The 15,984-nt window shown below is 51.1% G+C and overlaps 1 protein-coding gene across 1 annotated transcript in view; it reads left to right on the top strand.

The window, feature by feature from the left end:
- The window catches only part of JAKMIP3 (Janus kinase and microtubule interacting protein 3), a 90,043-nt gene that overhangs the window by 55,366 nt on the left and 18,693 nt on the right, over positions 1-15,984 (top strand). The window contains exons 12-15 of the mRNA XM_044659183.1: positions 5,734-5,796; positions 10,236-10,334; positions 11,903-12,001; positions 12,099-12,152. Coding sequence (XP_044515118.1) covers positions 5,734-5,796; positions 10,236-10,334; positions 11,903-12,001; positions 12,099-12,152 — 315 coding nt within the window. The remainder of the gene's footprint in view (positions 1-5,733; positions 5,797-10,235; positions 10,335-11,902; positions 12,002-12,098; positions 12,153-15,984) is intronic.

Raw genomic sequence — 15,984 nt, 5'->3', positions numbered from 1 at the left:
ATAACGTTCCAGGGACCACGTGGGGCCTAAACTTCCTGGCCTTGCTCATCACCCTGCTTCAGGGCTCCAAGAGCACTAGCATTCCATTGGCTGCTGCTTCTCTTCCCCACACCCTCACCCTGCGGCAGCTCCGGGTCTCTCCATACCCCAGAAGACGCATCCGCTCATTCCTGGAGCCAGCAAAGATCCTGTCCCTGGTCGGCATCCTTCCGTCAATGATGTTCTGCCTTTGGCTAGGCTGGGGCTGGGTTGACAGAAATAGCCCATCACTGGGCAGAGTTTGGTGTTTCTCCAACTGGGCAGGGGCTGGGCTGGAGCCTGGCCAGGCTTCCGGAGTCCAAGGCCACTTCTCCGAGAGAAAGGGTCACTCAAGGAGATGATCAGGGGAAACTGAGCCAAATAGCCATTTCCCTTTGAATCTTGGCTTCGGTTTTAAAGTTGGTTTTCTGTTCATTTGAGCACAGCTCACGTCAGCATCCTGCCTTTTGCCCAAGTTTTTCTGGTGCTTCCTAGATCTTTAAAGAAAGGTGTCCATGAGGAGTTCTGTCTGTGTTCTGAGCCACTCACCATCTGAGTGAGCCTCTCCTAGGGCCTTACAGGTGACAAGGGATTATTCCATCTCGTGTCTCATGGAACTGGTGCTCACAGCTCACTTGTCAGGTGGGCATCACCATTACAAATATAGAAACCGGTTCAGGGGGGCAGCTGGGTAGCTCAGTGGATGGAGAGCCAGGCCTAGAGACGGGAGGTCCTGGGTTCCAATCCGGCCTCAGACACTTCCCAGCCGTGTGACCCTGGGCAAGTCACTTGACCCCCATTGCCTACCCTTACCACTCTTCTGCCTTGGAGCCAACGCACAGTATTGATTCCAAGATGGAAGGTGAGGGGTTAAAAAAAAAAAGAAAGAAACAGTTTCAGAAAAGGTGAGACTCCTCCAAAGGTACCCACATCACTATTGACAGAGGCCTTTTGCCTGCTCCTTAAACTGGACTCTTTCTAGTCGAAGGTGATTTGATTCCCGAAATAGAGCTAGAAAGTACTTCAGGGGCATCAAACCCACCCCGAGCTGCTTTCTCCCAAAGAAGACGAAAGAAACTAAGACCCAGACACCTTCACTCTCACCCCAACCCCAGGTATAGCGGCAGCAAGCAGCAGAGCCAGGATTTTAATGGAGGCTACAGAATCAGCGCAAGGGTGGGAAGGAGCCCCCCCCCCCCCAGTGCAAGGGAGCTCGCATTCTCCTAAGCCAGGCGATCTGCCCCATCTTGGCACAACTCCAGCTGTTAGTAGGAACTTTGTCCTGACATCGAGATAGAAGAGGCAAAGTTCTCCTTTTCACCATCCTCGGGGGCTTCCTGCCTATTCTCCCTCTGCTCCTAGTTTTGCCCTTGGGACCAAGCAGAACAAGGCTCATCTCTCTCCTGTGTGAAAGCCCTCCCCATCCTCGACTTTTCCCCAGGCTAAGCTTCCCAGGAGCATCCTTTGATGGACGTCGGGCCTTTCACCGTCCTCAGTGCTCCTCTCTGGACACTCTCCAGCCTATTGATATCTTTCCCAATATATGTGCTGTTCAGAATTGGGCACAGTTTTCCAGCGGGGCCATGACCCAGCCTGGGCACAGCAGGAGGATTATCTCTCTTCATGCCCTCTTGGCCGCCATCGTGTACCGTTGGCTTGTCTTGAACCTTCAGGCCAGTGAAACCTTTGTCAAGTGAACTGCCTTCTAACTGGTCCTCCCCGTGCTGGACTTGGGGCGGACTTTAAAAAACTCAGTGCACAACTGGGCCTGCGTCCTCAGTGAACTTACTCGGATTTCATCCAAGAAGCCCCAGCTCAGTGGCGTCCAGGGCAGCGCAGAGCTCTGTCCAGCTGCTCCACCATTAGCTTCCCCCCAACTTTGGGTGGTCTGAGGGCTTGATGGGCGTGCTTTTCCCATTTGAAGGTACAGAATCCAGCACGGAGACCTTCTGATTCCATGTTGAAGCGTGGTGGACTGTGTTTTGAGTATGGCGGTTCCATTTGTCCTGGATTCACGTTCCTGCGTCTTTGCCACCGAATAGCACAGGAAACCCTGCTGCGTATTTGCTGAAGTCCCCACTTGGCAGTCTAGTGACTGTGCAGAAGGAGGAAGCTGGGCAAGTGTGGCAGCCGGCACCTTCGCTCCAGGAAGTGATTTTGGCTCTCGTTGGCCGTCCCTTCATTCTCCGTGTAGCTACCCGTCTCCCTTACATTGGCGGGCTGGGCATTTTGACAGGAATCAGGATGAGGGCTGCTGCTCTGTAGGAAGCCTCTTCCGGAAGATGGGCAGATTGGAACTTCTCTGGCCAGCAGCCTCTCTGTTCTGCACGGTCTTTCTGATGCCCCCGACAGGGGCCAGGAAACGCATGGACCAGGGCTTTCAGCCCCTGAGCATGTGGCTCAGTGCCCTCGGGCATGTGAACTCGGGGGGCCCCAGTGAGATGCCTTATGCCTGGCAAGGCTAGTTAAGCACAGCTCTCCCTTTCATCATCATCTGGGGCCCTTTCTTATCTCTCTCGTCACCTCGGATTTCCTGTCGGCCCCTTCAGTCTGTCACTTGTAGCCTACAGTCCCTTTTTGAGAAACAAACCAAGCCTGGAGGAGTTTTACCTTCTCCACATTGTTGGCACTGTTGGGCGGCTGGATGGCTCAGTGGATAAAGTACCAGGCCTGGGGTCAGGAACACTCGTCTTCTTGAGCTCAAATCTGGCCTCAGCTACTTGACCCTGACCACTTACTTCACCTCTTTTGCCTCAGTTTCCTCATCTGTTAAACGAGCTAGAGAAGGGCATAGCAAACCACCCCAGGATCTCTGCTGAGAAAACCCCAAGTGAGGTCACAGAGAGTTAAACACAACCGAACAACAACAAAGGCTGAAAATAGGGGCAGCTCTTTTGGTGTAGTATAGTAGGTATAGTAGGTAGAGCACCAGGCCTAGAGTCAGGAAGACCTGAGTTCAAATCTAGCCTCAGTCACTTACTAGCTGTATGACCATAGATCACATAACCCTGTTTACCTCAGTTTCCTTATCTGTAAAATAAGCTGGAGAAAGAAATGTTAACCTGCTAAGAAAACTCCAAATGGGGTCGTCAAAGTTGGACACAACTGAAAAACAGCCACCATGACCACGCTGTTGGGTCTCACCCCCTCGTTCACCCAAGCACAGCCCCCTCCCTGCATTGAGGCATGACCTGCTATTAGATAGTTTACTAGAACTTCTATAGCACTTCACAGTTTTCAAAAGACTCTACAAATACTATCTGATTCTCCTCATTAGAGCCCTGGGAGGTCGGGGCTAGTGTTATCTCCAGTTGACAGATGAGCAAACTGAGGCAAACAGAGGTTAAGTGACTTGCTCAGTCGGGTCACACAGCTAATAAGTATCTGAGCTCAGGTCTTCCTGTTTCCAGGTCCAGCTTTCTCTCTACAGCGGCATCACCTGGCTGGAATTTGAGAAACCATTTTCCCTTTCTCCTAGCAGGTTACCCTGAACCCTTGCTTGTCTCCACATTCCTCAAGCTTCTCCTGGCAGTTAGGTTCACCAATTGGGTGCTTCCAGGGTCCTCCCTGAGTTTCCTTTTTGGGGAATCCACTTTGAAGCCCCCCCCCTGCCTTCTCTCTCAGTGCTCATTGGTGAGGCCACCTACCTCTGTCAGGCAGACTTGCCTCTGGACTCCCCCGACGGCCTCCCCTGTTCCGGGGAACCATCACCATGTCCAGTTTGCCAGTTGCAGCTCCTGCCAGCTTAGGACTGGCAAAGCCCAGACCTGTGACTTGTGTGCTACGACACTGCCCCCAGGTGGACACCAGCCCAAGTGACAAAAGCACACTTCAGCCGAGGTTCACTGGCTGAGGATGATGAGGAGACTCACAAGCAAGCCAGCGTGGCTGTAATTTCTCGACATCCCAGATTGTATTTTGTATAGCGACTTACAGGAGAGCACAAACGATTCACTCGTTTTTCAGTAATCCCAAATGAGATTCCTAAGAATGAGGCGAAGTTTGGACTCGAGTCCCAGAAGTCACATCGTGTGGTTCAGGGAGGAGAAACAACGGCAGTGCGTGCTTGGAGAGATGGTCGAGATTTTCAGTCATTTGGGGAAAAAATGCTTTTTTCCTAAATGGGCAAGTCCCCGCCCCATCTAGTACACATTAGTCCTCAAAATGAATCAGAGACGATGCTGTTGGTACCCAAAGCCAATCAGTCGAGAAACATCTAGTAAGCACCTTCTGTGTGCCAGGCGTTGTGCTAAGTGCCGGGGATGCCAAAAGAGGCAAAATCCAGGCACTGCCCTCTAGGAGCTCACAGTTTAATGGAGGAAACAACATGCTAATATGCATACATATATATTTGTGTGTGTGTTCATGCACCACCACCACCCCACCCCCGGGGCAGGCTGTAAACAGAATCAATAGGAGATAATTAGGAGAGGGAAAACATTAGAATTCAGAAGGGTTGGGGAAGGATTCCTGTAGACAAGCAATTAGCTTTTCCTTCCCAGGAATTTAGGATGACGGGGTTGGGCAGTCTATCAAACCAGGTGTTTTACATTCTAGCCATTATCAGGACAAGAAGAACATATCAGTGACTCAGCTTGTGTGGGAAGGTTGAAGGGCCAGTTGGGGTCTGGACATTTCCTGCCCGAGCTGGTGACACACTGAATTCCTGCACAACTCTTTAAGAAGCTCTGGATCTGTTGGTGATGGAATATTACTGTGCTGAAAGGAATCATGAACTGGAGGAATTCCATGTGAACTGGAAAGACCTCTACGAAGTGATGCAGAGTGAAAGGAGCAGAACCAGGAGAACATTGTACACAGAGATGGATACATTGTAGCATAGTCGAATGTAACTGACTTTGCTACTAGCAGCATGCAATGACCCAGGACAGTCTTGAGGGATTTAGGAAAAAGAATGCTCTCCACCTCCAGAGAAAGAACTGTGGGAGCAGAAATGCAGAAGAAAAACATTTCCTCGATTGCATGGTTTGATGGGGACATGACTGGGGATGTAGACTCTAAATGATCACTTTATTGCAAATATTAATAATATGGAAACAGGTCTTGACAAATGATACATGTAAAACTCAGTTGAATTGCTCATTGGCTATGGAAGGGGGAGTGAGGAGGGGAGGGAAAGAACATGAATCTCAGAACCATGGAAAAATATTCTAAATTAATTAAATTAATAAATTTTTTAGAATTAAAAAAAAAAAAGAAGCTCTGGGACCTGGAAAAACACTCTTTGTGACTTGCATTGATCAGACTGGGCCCTTCATCCCTTCTTTCCTCAGTGGACTTGACATTATCCTGGAACAAGCCCCAAGATCTATAATGGGCCTTTCTCAGGGCCCAGTCCCATGACGCATGGCTATTTAGGTACCATCTGGGCCTCCATCTGTCCCCTTGCTGAATTCGAATTTCAGGTAGTTTTATAAAAAATGATCAACATTCCAGAGTGACACTTGCCCTAGCCCTCTCCCTCTCTATCCAGGAGACACTCATGGAGAGACAATGGCTGTCCGTCTTAAGTGTTCTCCCCTGGATGTGAATTGTTTTTCCTCCTAAGGAGCCCTCAGATATTTCAGAAGCAGGGAGGATGCTAAACTGCTTCATCGCAGCTTTTATTTCTCTCCTACAATGTGGCTTGACTGTGATTTGGACTCCCTTGTCTGAGGCCATGTTTCTGTCTCACAATTAACTCTTGTTTTTAAGGACATGAAATGGATAGAAGAGAAGCAAGCTCTGTATCGCAGAAATCAAGAACTCGTCGAAAAGGTACTGAGGGCCTTCGTTTGCTCTGCCATTCCTTCATGCGTCTAGCATTTACTAAGTGCCCCACATGCGTAGCTTCTCCATTTGGGCAAGCTAGAAAGGGGCACTAAGGCTCATGGGAAGGGAATGTATGCCACTGCTGCATTCCCCGGAGACGTCATTCTAGACTGACCCTTCAGGATTTCTTTTGAGAGCTGACATGATATACTGAGAAGAAGGCAAAGAACCAAAGCCTGCTGCTGTTTCTTGCCAGTGGGTGACCTTGAACAAGTCAGTCCCTTCTGAGCTTTACTGTCTTCATGTCAAAAGGGAGGGAGTTGTGCTAGATGCCCTCTCAAGCCCCTTCCAGTTCTGTATTTATGACCCCATGCCCTGACTTACCTCATTTCCTCCCAACGCAGGCTTTTGGCATCCAGCCAGCTTTTCTGTCTGCCCCTCCTCTCCCTTCAGCTCCATTTGAAGCCCCTTCAGGGCAAAGCCCACATCTTTTGTCCTTAGGATTCGAGGCCCCGAGGTCTTGGACACTCCTGGTTTATTAGGACCCAGCAGATGGCTTTGTGCACAGGAGGTGCCCAGGAAATGTTGTTCATGGTAGGAGTGAAAATGATGAGATGCACCAGCTTTCCCAGCTCACTTGGTCCCTAGGAAAGAAGATCCCGGGGACCCTGAATCCATCTGTCCCACAACATATGTGTTTGAGCTTGAAAGTCTTTCCTAACAATGGAGGCTGTCCTAAAGTGCAATATGTTGCCTCAGGAGGTGGTGGGCTCCCCCTCCCTGGAGATCTCCAGGCAGTGCTGGACGGCCACTTGTCAGGCACTCTTTTTTTTAAGCCCTTAACTTCTGTGTATTGGCTCCTAGGTGGAAGAGAGGTAAGGGCTGGGCAATGAGGGTCAAGTGACTTGCCCAGAGTCACACAGCTGGGAAGTGTCTGAGGCCAGCTTTGAACCCAGGACCTCCTATCTCTAAGCCTGGCTCTCAATCCACTGAGCTACCCAGCTGCCCCTCAGGCACTCTTTATGGAGGCTTCTGTCATGTAAAGGTTGGTCTAAGGCTGCTGAGGTCCTTCTAACTCTCAAACCTTGTCATTTTTCAAATCACTCCTTGTCCTATTCTTGGCAAAACAGAGCTTGAACAACTAACAGTCATCCTTCCTAGGATATATTTCAGTCTTCCCCATCTTTAATCCTAGCCATGGTTTGGGTCCTGGAATCCTTTGGCTGTGAGGTGATGGGATGAGATTAACAGGTCTGATTCCTATCAGAAGCTTGCCTCCTAGCAGGCAGGCCCTTCAGCAGTTCCAGGTATCCCCCTCTGATCATTTGGAAAAATTCTACTTTGCGTATCCTCCACCTAAATAGAAAAAGTGTTCGAAGATATCTCTGAGAAAAAATATGTAAAATTGGCTCTTTCTATTTACTAACTTAACTTTGAACATCTTGAATGAAACAAGCAGGCAAAGCACTTAGCAAATTTTAAGCTCCATGTATATAGTAGTAGTAGTAGTAGTAGTAGTAGTAGTAGTAGTAGTAGTAGTAGTAGTAGTAGTAGTAAAGGGTAGTAAAGTAGTAGTAAAGGGCCATGTCCAAGGGAGCTCCAGCTTTGGCCCCTCCTCTTTGGACAAGTTGCCTGTGGTTTGCTTGGATGTGTTTGGGTGACATTTGTCTTCCAAAACCTCAGCTTCCTTTAATGAACCTCATTTTCTCAACTATACTTACCTAAGTAGAGCAGAGGCCTCCACAACCCCTGATGAGTCAGAGTGGAGCCAGATAGAACCTTCCCCCAGGTGAAGGTCTCACCCTTCTGCTCGACAGTTGGAAGGCATTTGTTCTCTCATGTTCTGGGAGCCTTCTGCAGGCCAGCTGGATGCCCTCCTCTCCATCCATTCCAATGACGGCCCCGAGGTTCCTGCCTCAGCTTGTCTTCTGAGACCAGGAGAATGGCACCAGCAGATTTCTTCTTTTTAATTGTATGTTTTATTTTGAATTTGACAATTAGCAACAAGCACGAACAGCCAGCATGCAAAGAAAAGCATCCACAAAATAGACTGCATATGAAACTAGACTGTAGCCAATTGCTCCCGCCCCGTTCCCTTAACAAGGTAGTAAACAAAGATGGCCTGTTTGTGTCTCGTTCGGGAATTCATCTCCTTTTGTGTTTTTCAAAAATGCTTCAACACCTCTTTCAGTACTGGACAGCTCCCTGGTCCCTGCCCCAACAGAAGCCTCTAGGCACTTGTTAGCCAACAGACTTCCTTAGGACCCCCTCAGCAAGGAAGATGAGGTCATCCCCACCAAGTTCGTACTTTGGTTTCCCATTTTCCACAGTTCTGATGGGAAACCTCTAGCCATAGCATTAGCAGTTTCTCCTTGGCCATGGAACTTTGGCTGTACCCCAGATAAGAAGTGAGGCTTGCCTGAGAATGACCCCTGAGTCCCATTGAAGCAAAGAGACCCTCTTCATGGCCCTGGGGAGCAGCTGGGACGCTGCTTGCCCTTAGGACTATCTTAGCATGTTTCTAGGAAGCAGAACAGTCAAGCCTTCCAGTTAACGGCGGATCTGCTACAACCATGTGAAGTCAGGCCTTTCTCAGCCCTTGGTCAGAGCCATAAGCAGTGTAGAACAAGGACTGTGCTCTGGGGTGATGAGATCTAGAGGGTGTCAATCACTCTTGCAAGTTCTTCAGTTGGGAAGAAATAGCTGCTCTCATTGCCTGTATCTCATGACCCGGAATGAGTAGATAATAGGAATCGGCAGTGGCTGCTTGTACAGTGAACCTTCCCCCTCCCCTCAGGCAGGTTTGGAAGCCCATTTCATCCCTCCTTCTGGGGCATGTGCTATGCTCTTTACCTCCTGTACATCCATCACTAACTGGGTTCTGTCAGGAGCTGAATTCGAGGCCCCTTCTCTGGTTCACATCAAAGAACAATGCCAGGCGGCAGCTGGGTAGCTCAGTAGATGGAGAGTCAGGCCTAGAGACGGGATGTCCTAGGTTCAAATCCGGCCTCAGATACTTCCTAGCTGTGTGACCCTGGGCAAGTCACTTGACCCCCATTGCCCATCCTTACCCCTCATCCACCTATGAGACAATACAGAGAAGTTAAGGGTTTTTTTTTTTTAAAAAAGAACAATGCCAGTTTTTACCACAGCAATTCCTGAAGGCCGCTTTCTTAAGCATGATTGCGTGGTGTGTGGACACGGGCAGCATCTGCATTAGCAAAGGGCATATCTCTACCAAGGAAAGCATGAATTCTTGATGGGCTACAGTATTGCCATTTGGAAAGCCCTTGAGTGTGGCCTGAATAGAGCACTTTGGGAAGAAGTACTTAATGGTTCTCTTAATTAACTCCCCAAATCTAAATATTCTCCACAAGCAGGTTAAATGATTGAGAATCACTGCACAGTAGGCAGACTCCCCTGGCAGGGAGCAGAACACAAACTGTTTCCTTTGGTTGTAGCCAATTGGACTGAAGCAGTGTGTTGGGCATTGGTGGTCTGTGATGTCCACAGCCAGGCCAGGAAGCTCCTGGGGTTAGTGTACTAGAGTCTGGGGACAGCCGTTTCTCAGATTCTGAGTTGACTTCCTCCTCCCTTTTCTCCTTGTCCTCCTCCTCCTCCTCCTTTTTAGTTCGCTGAGAGGAGGAGATGAGCTTTCGGAGTATGAGAGAAAAATCAGACATGAAGTTACTTGCAGACAGGGTTTTATTTAGCAAGGTGTGCAGTTCTAGAAAGAAATCACATCCGAGGCTCTCAGTCAGCACGAGGACCAGAGGCTCGTGGCTCCTTGACTTTTATAAGATTTTTGCACAGTGCAAAGGAAGGAATCAGCCAAGATGTGATTAGATCAGGGTGTGTGCTGATGTCTCTTGAGTTGGGGGTGGTGGACTGGGGTGACAGAAGACATTCAAAGGGCCCCAATCTCAAAGGTCACTACAACTTAGTGTCACAAAATGGAGTCACTTTGGCTTAACAAAATCAATCTCAATCATTACCTCTCCATTCATGCTTCTCAACTTGACTGCTTGCTGACAGGGTTTCTACCCCTCATCTCTGCTTTTCTGGCTTCCGTGGTAGAAGGGGGTGGGGGAGGCTCTGCTTTATTATTTTCCTGAAACAAAGAGCAGGTTGGTTTAGGAACAAGTGGCATGGGACTCCCACGGATGAACAGGGAGAACTTAGTGTCCGGGCTGTTTGTGGATGTTAGTGGCCCTGATCCGAGCCAAGAGGTGGGGAAGCAATGACTCCAGAGCAGGACAGTAAAGGTGATTTCTAGAACCCTTCAGAGGGTGGGAGGTGCTCACCATGCCTGATATCCTTGGCATCTCTAGCCAGCCCGATGAGTCACTGGTTGGGCTGTGACTCTAGATGAGAGTGAACCTACAGTGTATTTCAGAAGGTGCGCCAAGTGTGATCATGTGGTTACGCTTTGTTTTCTTTCTTAGATAAAGCAAATGGAGACAGAAGAAGCACGGCTCAAACATGACGTCCAGGACGTGAAGGATCAAAATGAACTCTTGGAATTCCGGATCTTGGAGCTGGAGGTAAATGTCCGGGCTGTAGAAGAAGGAGTTGGCTGGGCTCCCCAGGGCACTCTTAAGGCCAAGGCTCCATGAAGACTGAGGTCAGTGAGGGGGAAGGGCTCTTTGAGGATCCCATCCGTGGGTCCCCACAGCCATCTCAGTGGGGCAGAGCAGATGTCTTAGCAAGTTTCCCTTGCTCTGTCACACTCAGTCCTTTGCTTGCTGCAGATGGGCTCTTGACAGCCAATGTGGCACAGAACTAATGTGTGATGGATGGTAGCAGGGGAGGGGAAGTGGGCATCCATGCCACCAAGCCTCTATATCAGGCAGAACCCATGGAGACTTTGCCCTGCCCCTTGTGACACTGAGACCTGCTGCTGCAGTAGGCAGGAGTGTACTTTGCACCAGGGAGAGAGATGGAGAATGTCTGCCTGAGAGTCCTTGGGGTTTCCCATTGCTCTCTGCACATGCAAACGTTCCTTAGAGGTCTGCAGGAGTGGCAGTGAGTGGCCAGCCAGAATCCTCCCTTGCCCTGCCCTTCCTGTTCCATGGCCCTTCTCTAAACCCGTGGTGCCTGAATCCTCAGAGCCCCTCTCTGTGCTGGACCCAGGAGCAGAAATGCATCTGCCTCGATGTTGGTTGTCTTTTGTTATAAAGAATGGGTACCCTCCTAGGGGAATATGGATACTGGTGGGGATGGAGCTATATCTCTGAATTCTCCCTAGGTGCTGGTGATGGGGGAACACCAACCCAATCACCCTTGCTGGATGTTATAATTTTCCCTTCTAGATAACAGTTGCCCAGGAAGGACCCCGAACGGTCAGGTAGATGGGTTACCTTTTCAGGTCCCACCTGGGGTTGGATCAATTATTAATATTGGGCTCTGATTAGACTTGTATCATGTTGTTCATCTGACTGCATTTGCTCCCTCCCCAAGGGTCGTGATATAATGACCACTCAGGAAGGTACTTATTAAATACTTTATCTATGATCTTAATTAGGGAAAGGATAATCAGGATACGGATTGGGGTTTGGAGACCCTGTCAATCTAATATCTATAATCTATAATCACTCAGGACTGGAGGCTATTGACTTAGTAGAAGCTGGAGCCTTAGTTCTTCACAACCCCTCTGGTTCAGCTTGGCCACTGCCAAACCAGAGAGAGTAGTCTGCTCTGCTGATGCAGCTGTTCGGTGATTTCCTCTCAACTTTCTTATTATCAGTTTGTGATGTGTTAGCCTTCCCAGCCTTCAGGAAGTATTCAACCCTTAACTACCCTCTTCTTCTCAGACTTCCCTTCCTCCCTTTTCACCCAGGGACCCAGAGACCTAAACAACTAGGAAGAACCATGCCTAAAGATCTAGGGAGATTCAGAGAGAACCAATGACCAACGGTCAAAGACCCAAAGATCAATGGTCAAAGGACCCCTCCCAGATGGCTGTTAGGGGTATTTATACTCTCAGGCCAACCGACTTTTGCCCCTGGCTCATGGAATCTGGGAACATTCCAGTGTCTCCAACTGTCTCCCCTGTTAATCAAAGTGAGACCAACCTTTCTCGGGATTTGAATATAACACTTTTGACTCTTAGGAGCGTGAAAGGAAATCCCCTGCTATCAACTTCCACCACACGCCTTTTGTGGACGGCAAGAGCCCCCTGCAAGTTTACTGTGAGGCCGAAGGCGTCACGGTCAGTAATGCCCCCCCTCTCTCGGGCTGCCTTCCCAGGAGCCCCCTGGACCCCCGGCTCACTCTGTGGATGCTTTGGTTTTTCTCTGGCTGCCTAGGATATCCTCGTGGCAGAGCTAATGAAGAAGCTGGACATTTTGGGGGATAACGCCGTAAGTGTATGTTCCTTTACTCACTTTGCATGCCTTTCCTCCCTGCCTCCCCTCCATCCATTCAGAGCTCCCAGGGCCATCCTAGGGAGCCAGAGCCAGCTCGGGAGCTCGTCCTTGGGCACTGCTGGAGAGCCTCCTCTCAGGGCCCTTCCAGCTCTCACAGCTAGGACTCAGACTCACTGCAGAAGAAGCATCTGCCTTCGGCATTCAGGCTGCCCTTTTGTTTTGCATCTCCATCTTGGTTCTGGGGCAGTTTCCTCCTTCCTTCTGTGCTTGTGCTGTGCAATGGGCCAGCTCCTCCTCTATGTGCCCTGACCCTGGAGGTAAAGGGGAGAGGCCCTAAGCCTTTTGCTAGTGCTTTGAATGCGTTTCACTTTCCTCCAGTTCTTTTTGTCTAATTAAGCTTTTGTTTGTTTTTAGATTCTGGATGTTCATGGGTGCTTTATATCCCCCTCCCGAGCCCTTTGCTTCTCAGGGGCTCTGCAGCCCGCAGCAGAAACTCTCCACTGTCCAACTCTCAGTTACTCCTGGGAACGGAGAAGGGGGGAGTCAGAGCTCGGGGTGACAAGCTAGCCTGAACCTCAGCCCCCTCTCTCTGGCTCTCCTTTTGGCTCAGGGGAACTCGGCCTCCTTCCTGGTCAGACTTCTCATGAGGTGCTCCCATGACTCCCCAGCTAGTCCCACGTGTGGATCCAAATCTCGTTACAGGGAGTCCTGGGCAGCAGGAGCCACACGTGGGCCTCATGATGGGGGAGAAACCAGCCCAGGAGTAATTGAGAGCTGGCTGCACTGCCCATTCCCTAAGCACTCCACACTGTCCCCAGAGCGGTGGTCCTGCCCTCCCAGACCTCCCACCATGGAGACCTGAGGGGCCGTGCCACGTGGGCAGTCTGGCCCCAGACTAGATGTGGCAGAGCAGTGGGAGCGGCCCAGACGGCTTCAGAAAGTTTGGGGGGTCTCTGAAGGGACCGGGCTCTGGCTCTGGTGCCCACATAAAGCTCCTCATTCTGAGCAATGACGAAGCCAAGCCAGCACACCTCTTGGGGAGGGGGGGATTGCCCCTGAAGCAACACAGGACACTGCAAAGCCTGGCAGCTGAGTGAGGAATGGAGAGGCACACAAGCCCAGAGAGAGGCCCAGCTCTCTGAGCTGTGCTAGGTTAGCGTGCCTCCCTCCCTCCCTTGCCCACCTTGGCTCCCTGAGAACTCCCTGCCAGCACCAGACGGGCAGACTGAACACTGATGACCACCCGGCGGGTGCGCCTTGGGATTCTTGGCTCACCCTGCTGGGCAGTCAAGCTTCTGCTTGTTGGTATCCCAGTCTAAGAGTCAAGTTTCCGGCTGGAAGAGCCCAGACTATGACCCCCCAGGCAATGGAGGCACAGGGAGAGGAGGTGTTTGCTCCAGGGTCCCCCAGCTGCCTTGTGGCTGGAATGCAGGTTTTCTGTGCCCCGCTAGAGGAGGCTGCCCAGAATGTTGGCATGTGCCCGACACGGGCCTCTTTTTCCTCCCTTGGAGCAGAAGCCCAATTGTTCCAGCACTGTCTGGATAGCCCGAGCCCAGTCTCAGAGGGCCTCCCTGGGGGCGTGGCACTGCCACTGGTGACCAGGGAGGGCCAGCCTCTGGCCTGGCCACTGTGGGGGCCGTGCCAGCCATTGCTCCCACTTTACCTTGAGACATGGTAAGCCATGAAGGGAAGCTCTTTGTCACCTCCGGGAATGAGCCCGTTTGGGCCATGGCGCTCTCACGTTCCAGGCTGCTGTGGGGCCTCAGGGGGGCTGGGCTCTAAGGCTGCCCATCAGGCCTGGGGGGCCACGACTGGAGTCTGACGGCTCGCTTTCTATTGGGACAAACCGTCCTGGATGGTGTTTGTATTGACACTGTGTTGATGTTGACCATCGAGGGCTTTGGAAGGGGAAAAATAAACTCTGCCACTTCCCTGCCTGTAGCAGCTCTGCCCCCCCCCCCCCGGATGGCCAAGTGGAATAGCTTAGGCTGAGAAGGGGTTGGCATGCCGGGAGTGGAGGGGAGAGCCGAGCGTCCCCCAGACGGCTCCACTGGATTGCGGCTGCCTTCCTTGGGCTCCCAAGTGGGCCAGGGCAGCCGGATGGAGATGCTGCCTGCTGAGCTTCACCACCGCCAAGGAGGAGGTGGCTACAGCAGCAGACGGAGCGACTGGTTCAGGTAACCAGCTGGGAGGGCTTCAGACAGCAGACTCCAGTCATTTCCAGGTACTAGGAGCCTCCTGGGTGTGGCTGCTGAGGAGGGCACAGAGATAAGTGGGCAGCTTGGGGTCTGCCCCGGAGGAAGGGCGGTAGGAGGGGGATAAGTGGGGTACAGAGATAAATGTGCCAAGTGCGCCTGCTGAGATAATTTCCCTAAAGGGGGGGGAGAAGAGAGGGCAGGGAGGCAGCACCCTTTCAGCTGAGCTCACTGGAGGAGCAGGAGAGGCAGAAGGTAAGCCTCCATCCCCCCACCAAGTTCAGTTAGCCTTACCTTGGCAGCTTCTCCGTGGAAACACATGGCCAAGGCCCAGGGGGCTCTCTCTCCCCCTGGGAAGGTGGGACAGTGGCCACACCTGAGATCAGACTGTGGTCCTAGGGCCGAGCCCCCGCGCCCCTTCCTGCCCATGTCTGAGGCCCTCACAGTCTGCCATCTGCCTCCTCTGAGGCGGCGAGCGTCGCTCTCTCTCTCTCTCACACTCTTCTTCACGTTTCATTAGGCTCCGATTTTTGGTGGAGCTACTTCTCTCTCCTCTTGGTCTGCAGCTTCCTCGAAAACAGGGACCGAATGTCTCTCCCATCTGCCTCGCATCTATGTCTTCCCCATCTTCTAGCACTTAATAGGCACCCATTACATTCTCACTAGAGGGAGGAAGGAAGGAAGGTATGAACTAGTGGACGTGATTGGAGTCTGTTTTAAGCTCTCCCGATTGGCTGCCTGAACCACGTTAACTCCTGCCCACAGGTCCCCAGGCAAGCCCTCTTTTGTAGTGCCCTCCTCTTCCCTGGTGGCAAAGGGCAGATGACAGCAGGCCGTCTCTTTCCTCTAGCTCCTGGCCCATTTGGGAGCCCAACAAGAGTGGTTCCACTGGAGTAATGCCATCTGGAGGATATTCAAATCATATGATTCTTTCTAGCATTCCATTTCCAAATCCAATGACGTCATCCTCCTCCTCGCCCTCTTGGCAGCCTGTTTCTGCCAACCTCTCCCTGGAGGCTGTACCCTCCCTAGGCTTCCATGGCCCTTCTCTCTCCAAATTCTACTCTTCCCTCTCAGGTTCTAGATCATCATCCATCTCCTGACCCAGAACCAAAAGGACTCTCCAAGCCTTTTCCCTCCATGCTCCTCACTTTCTCTCCACATATCTCCTCTACTGATGATCTCCTGATCTCATGTGGGTTTCGTTATCCCCTCTACACAGATGATTCTTAAGTTTAAATGTACACATAGAAGCTTTCTCCTTCAAGCCTAACTTGAAGATGCAGGAGCTGGGTTCAGCTCCCGCCTCAGCCATTTACTATCTGTGTGACCTTGGAGAAGTCTCTTAACTTCCCTTGACCTTGCTTTCTTCATCTGTAATGTGAGCTGTCTGAACTTGCTGCACTTCAAGGTTTCTTCAAACTCTGTATCTACACCTGAACGTCCTGTCAAGACCTCAAGCTCAGCCTGTCCAAAGGGCATTGCTTTTTCTTCTCCCAGTCTCAGTCTTTTTGCAGACTTCCCATTTCTGTTGAGGGCATCCTTGCTCTTCTAGTTGCCCAGGTCCTCAGCCTCAAAGGCAGCTCTTCCTTCTCTTTACCTCCCCGCATCCCCTCAGTTGCTAAGCCTTG

Source organism: Gracilinanus agilis, chromosome 2 (genome assembly GCF_016433145.1).
Source record: "Gracilinanus agilis isolate LMUSP501 chromosome 2, AgileGrace, whole genome shotgun sequence".
NCBI lineage: Eukaryota > Metazoa > Chordata > Mammalia > Didelphimorphia > Didelphidae > Gracilinanus > Gracilinanus agilis.
Note: the sequence above shows the minus strand (reverse complement) of the source record. Positions and strands in the feature narration are given on the sequence as shown.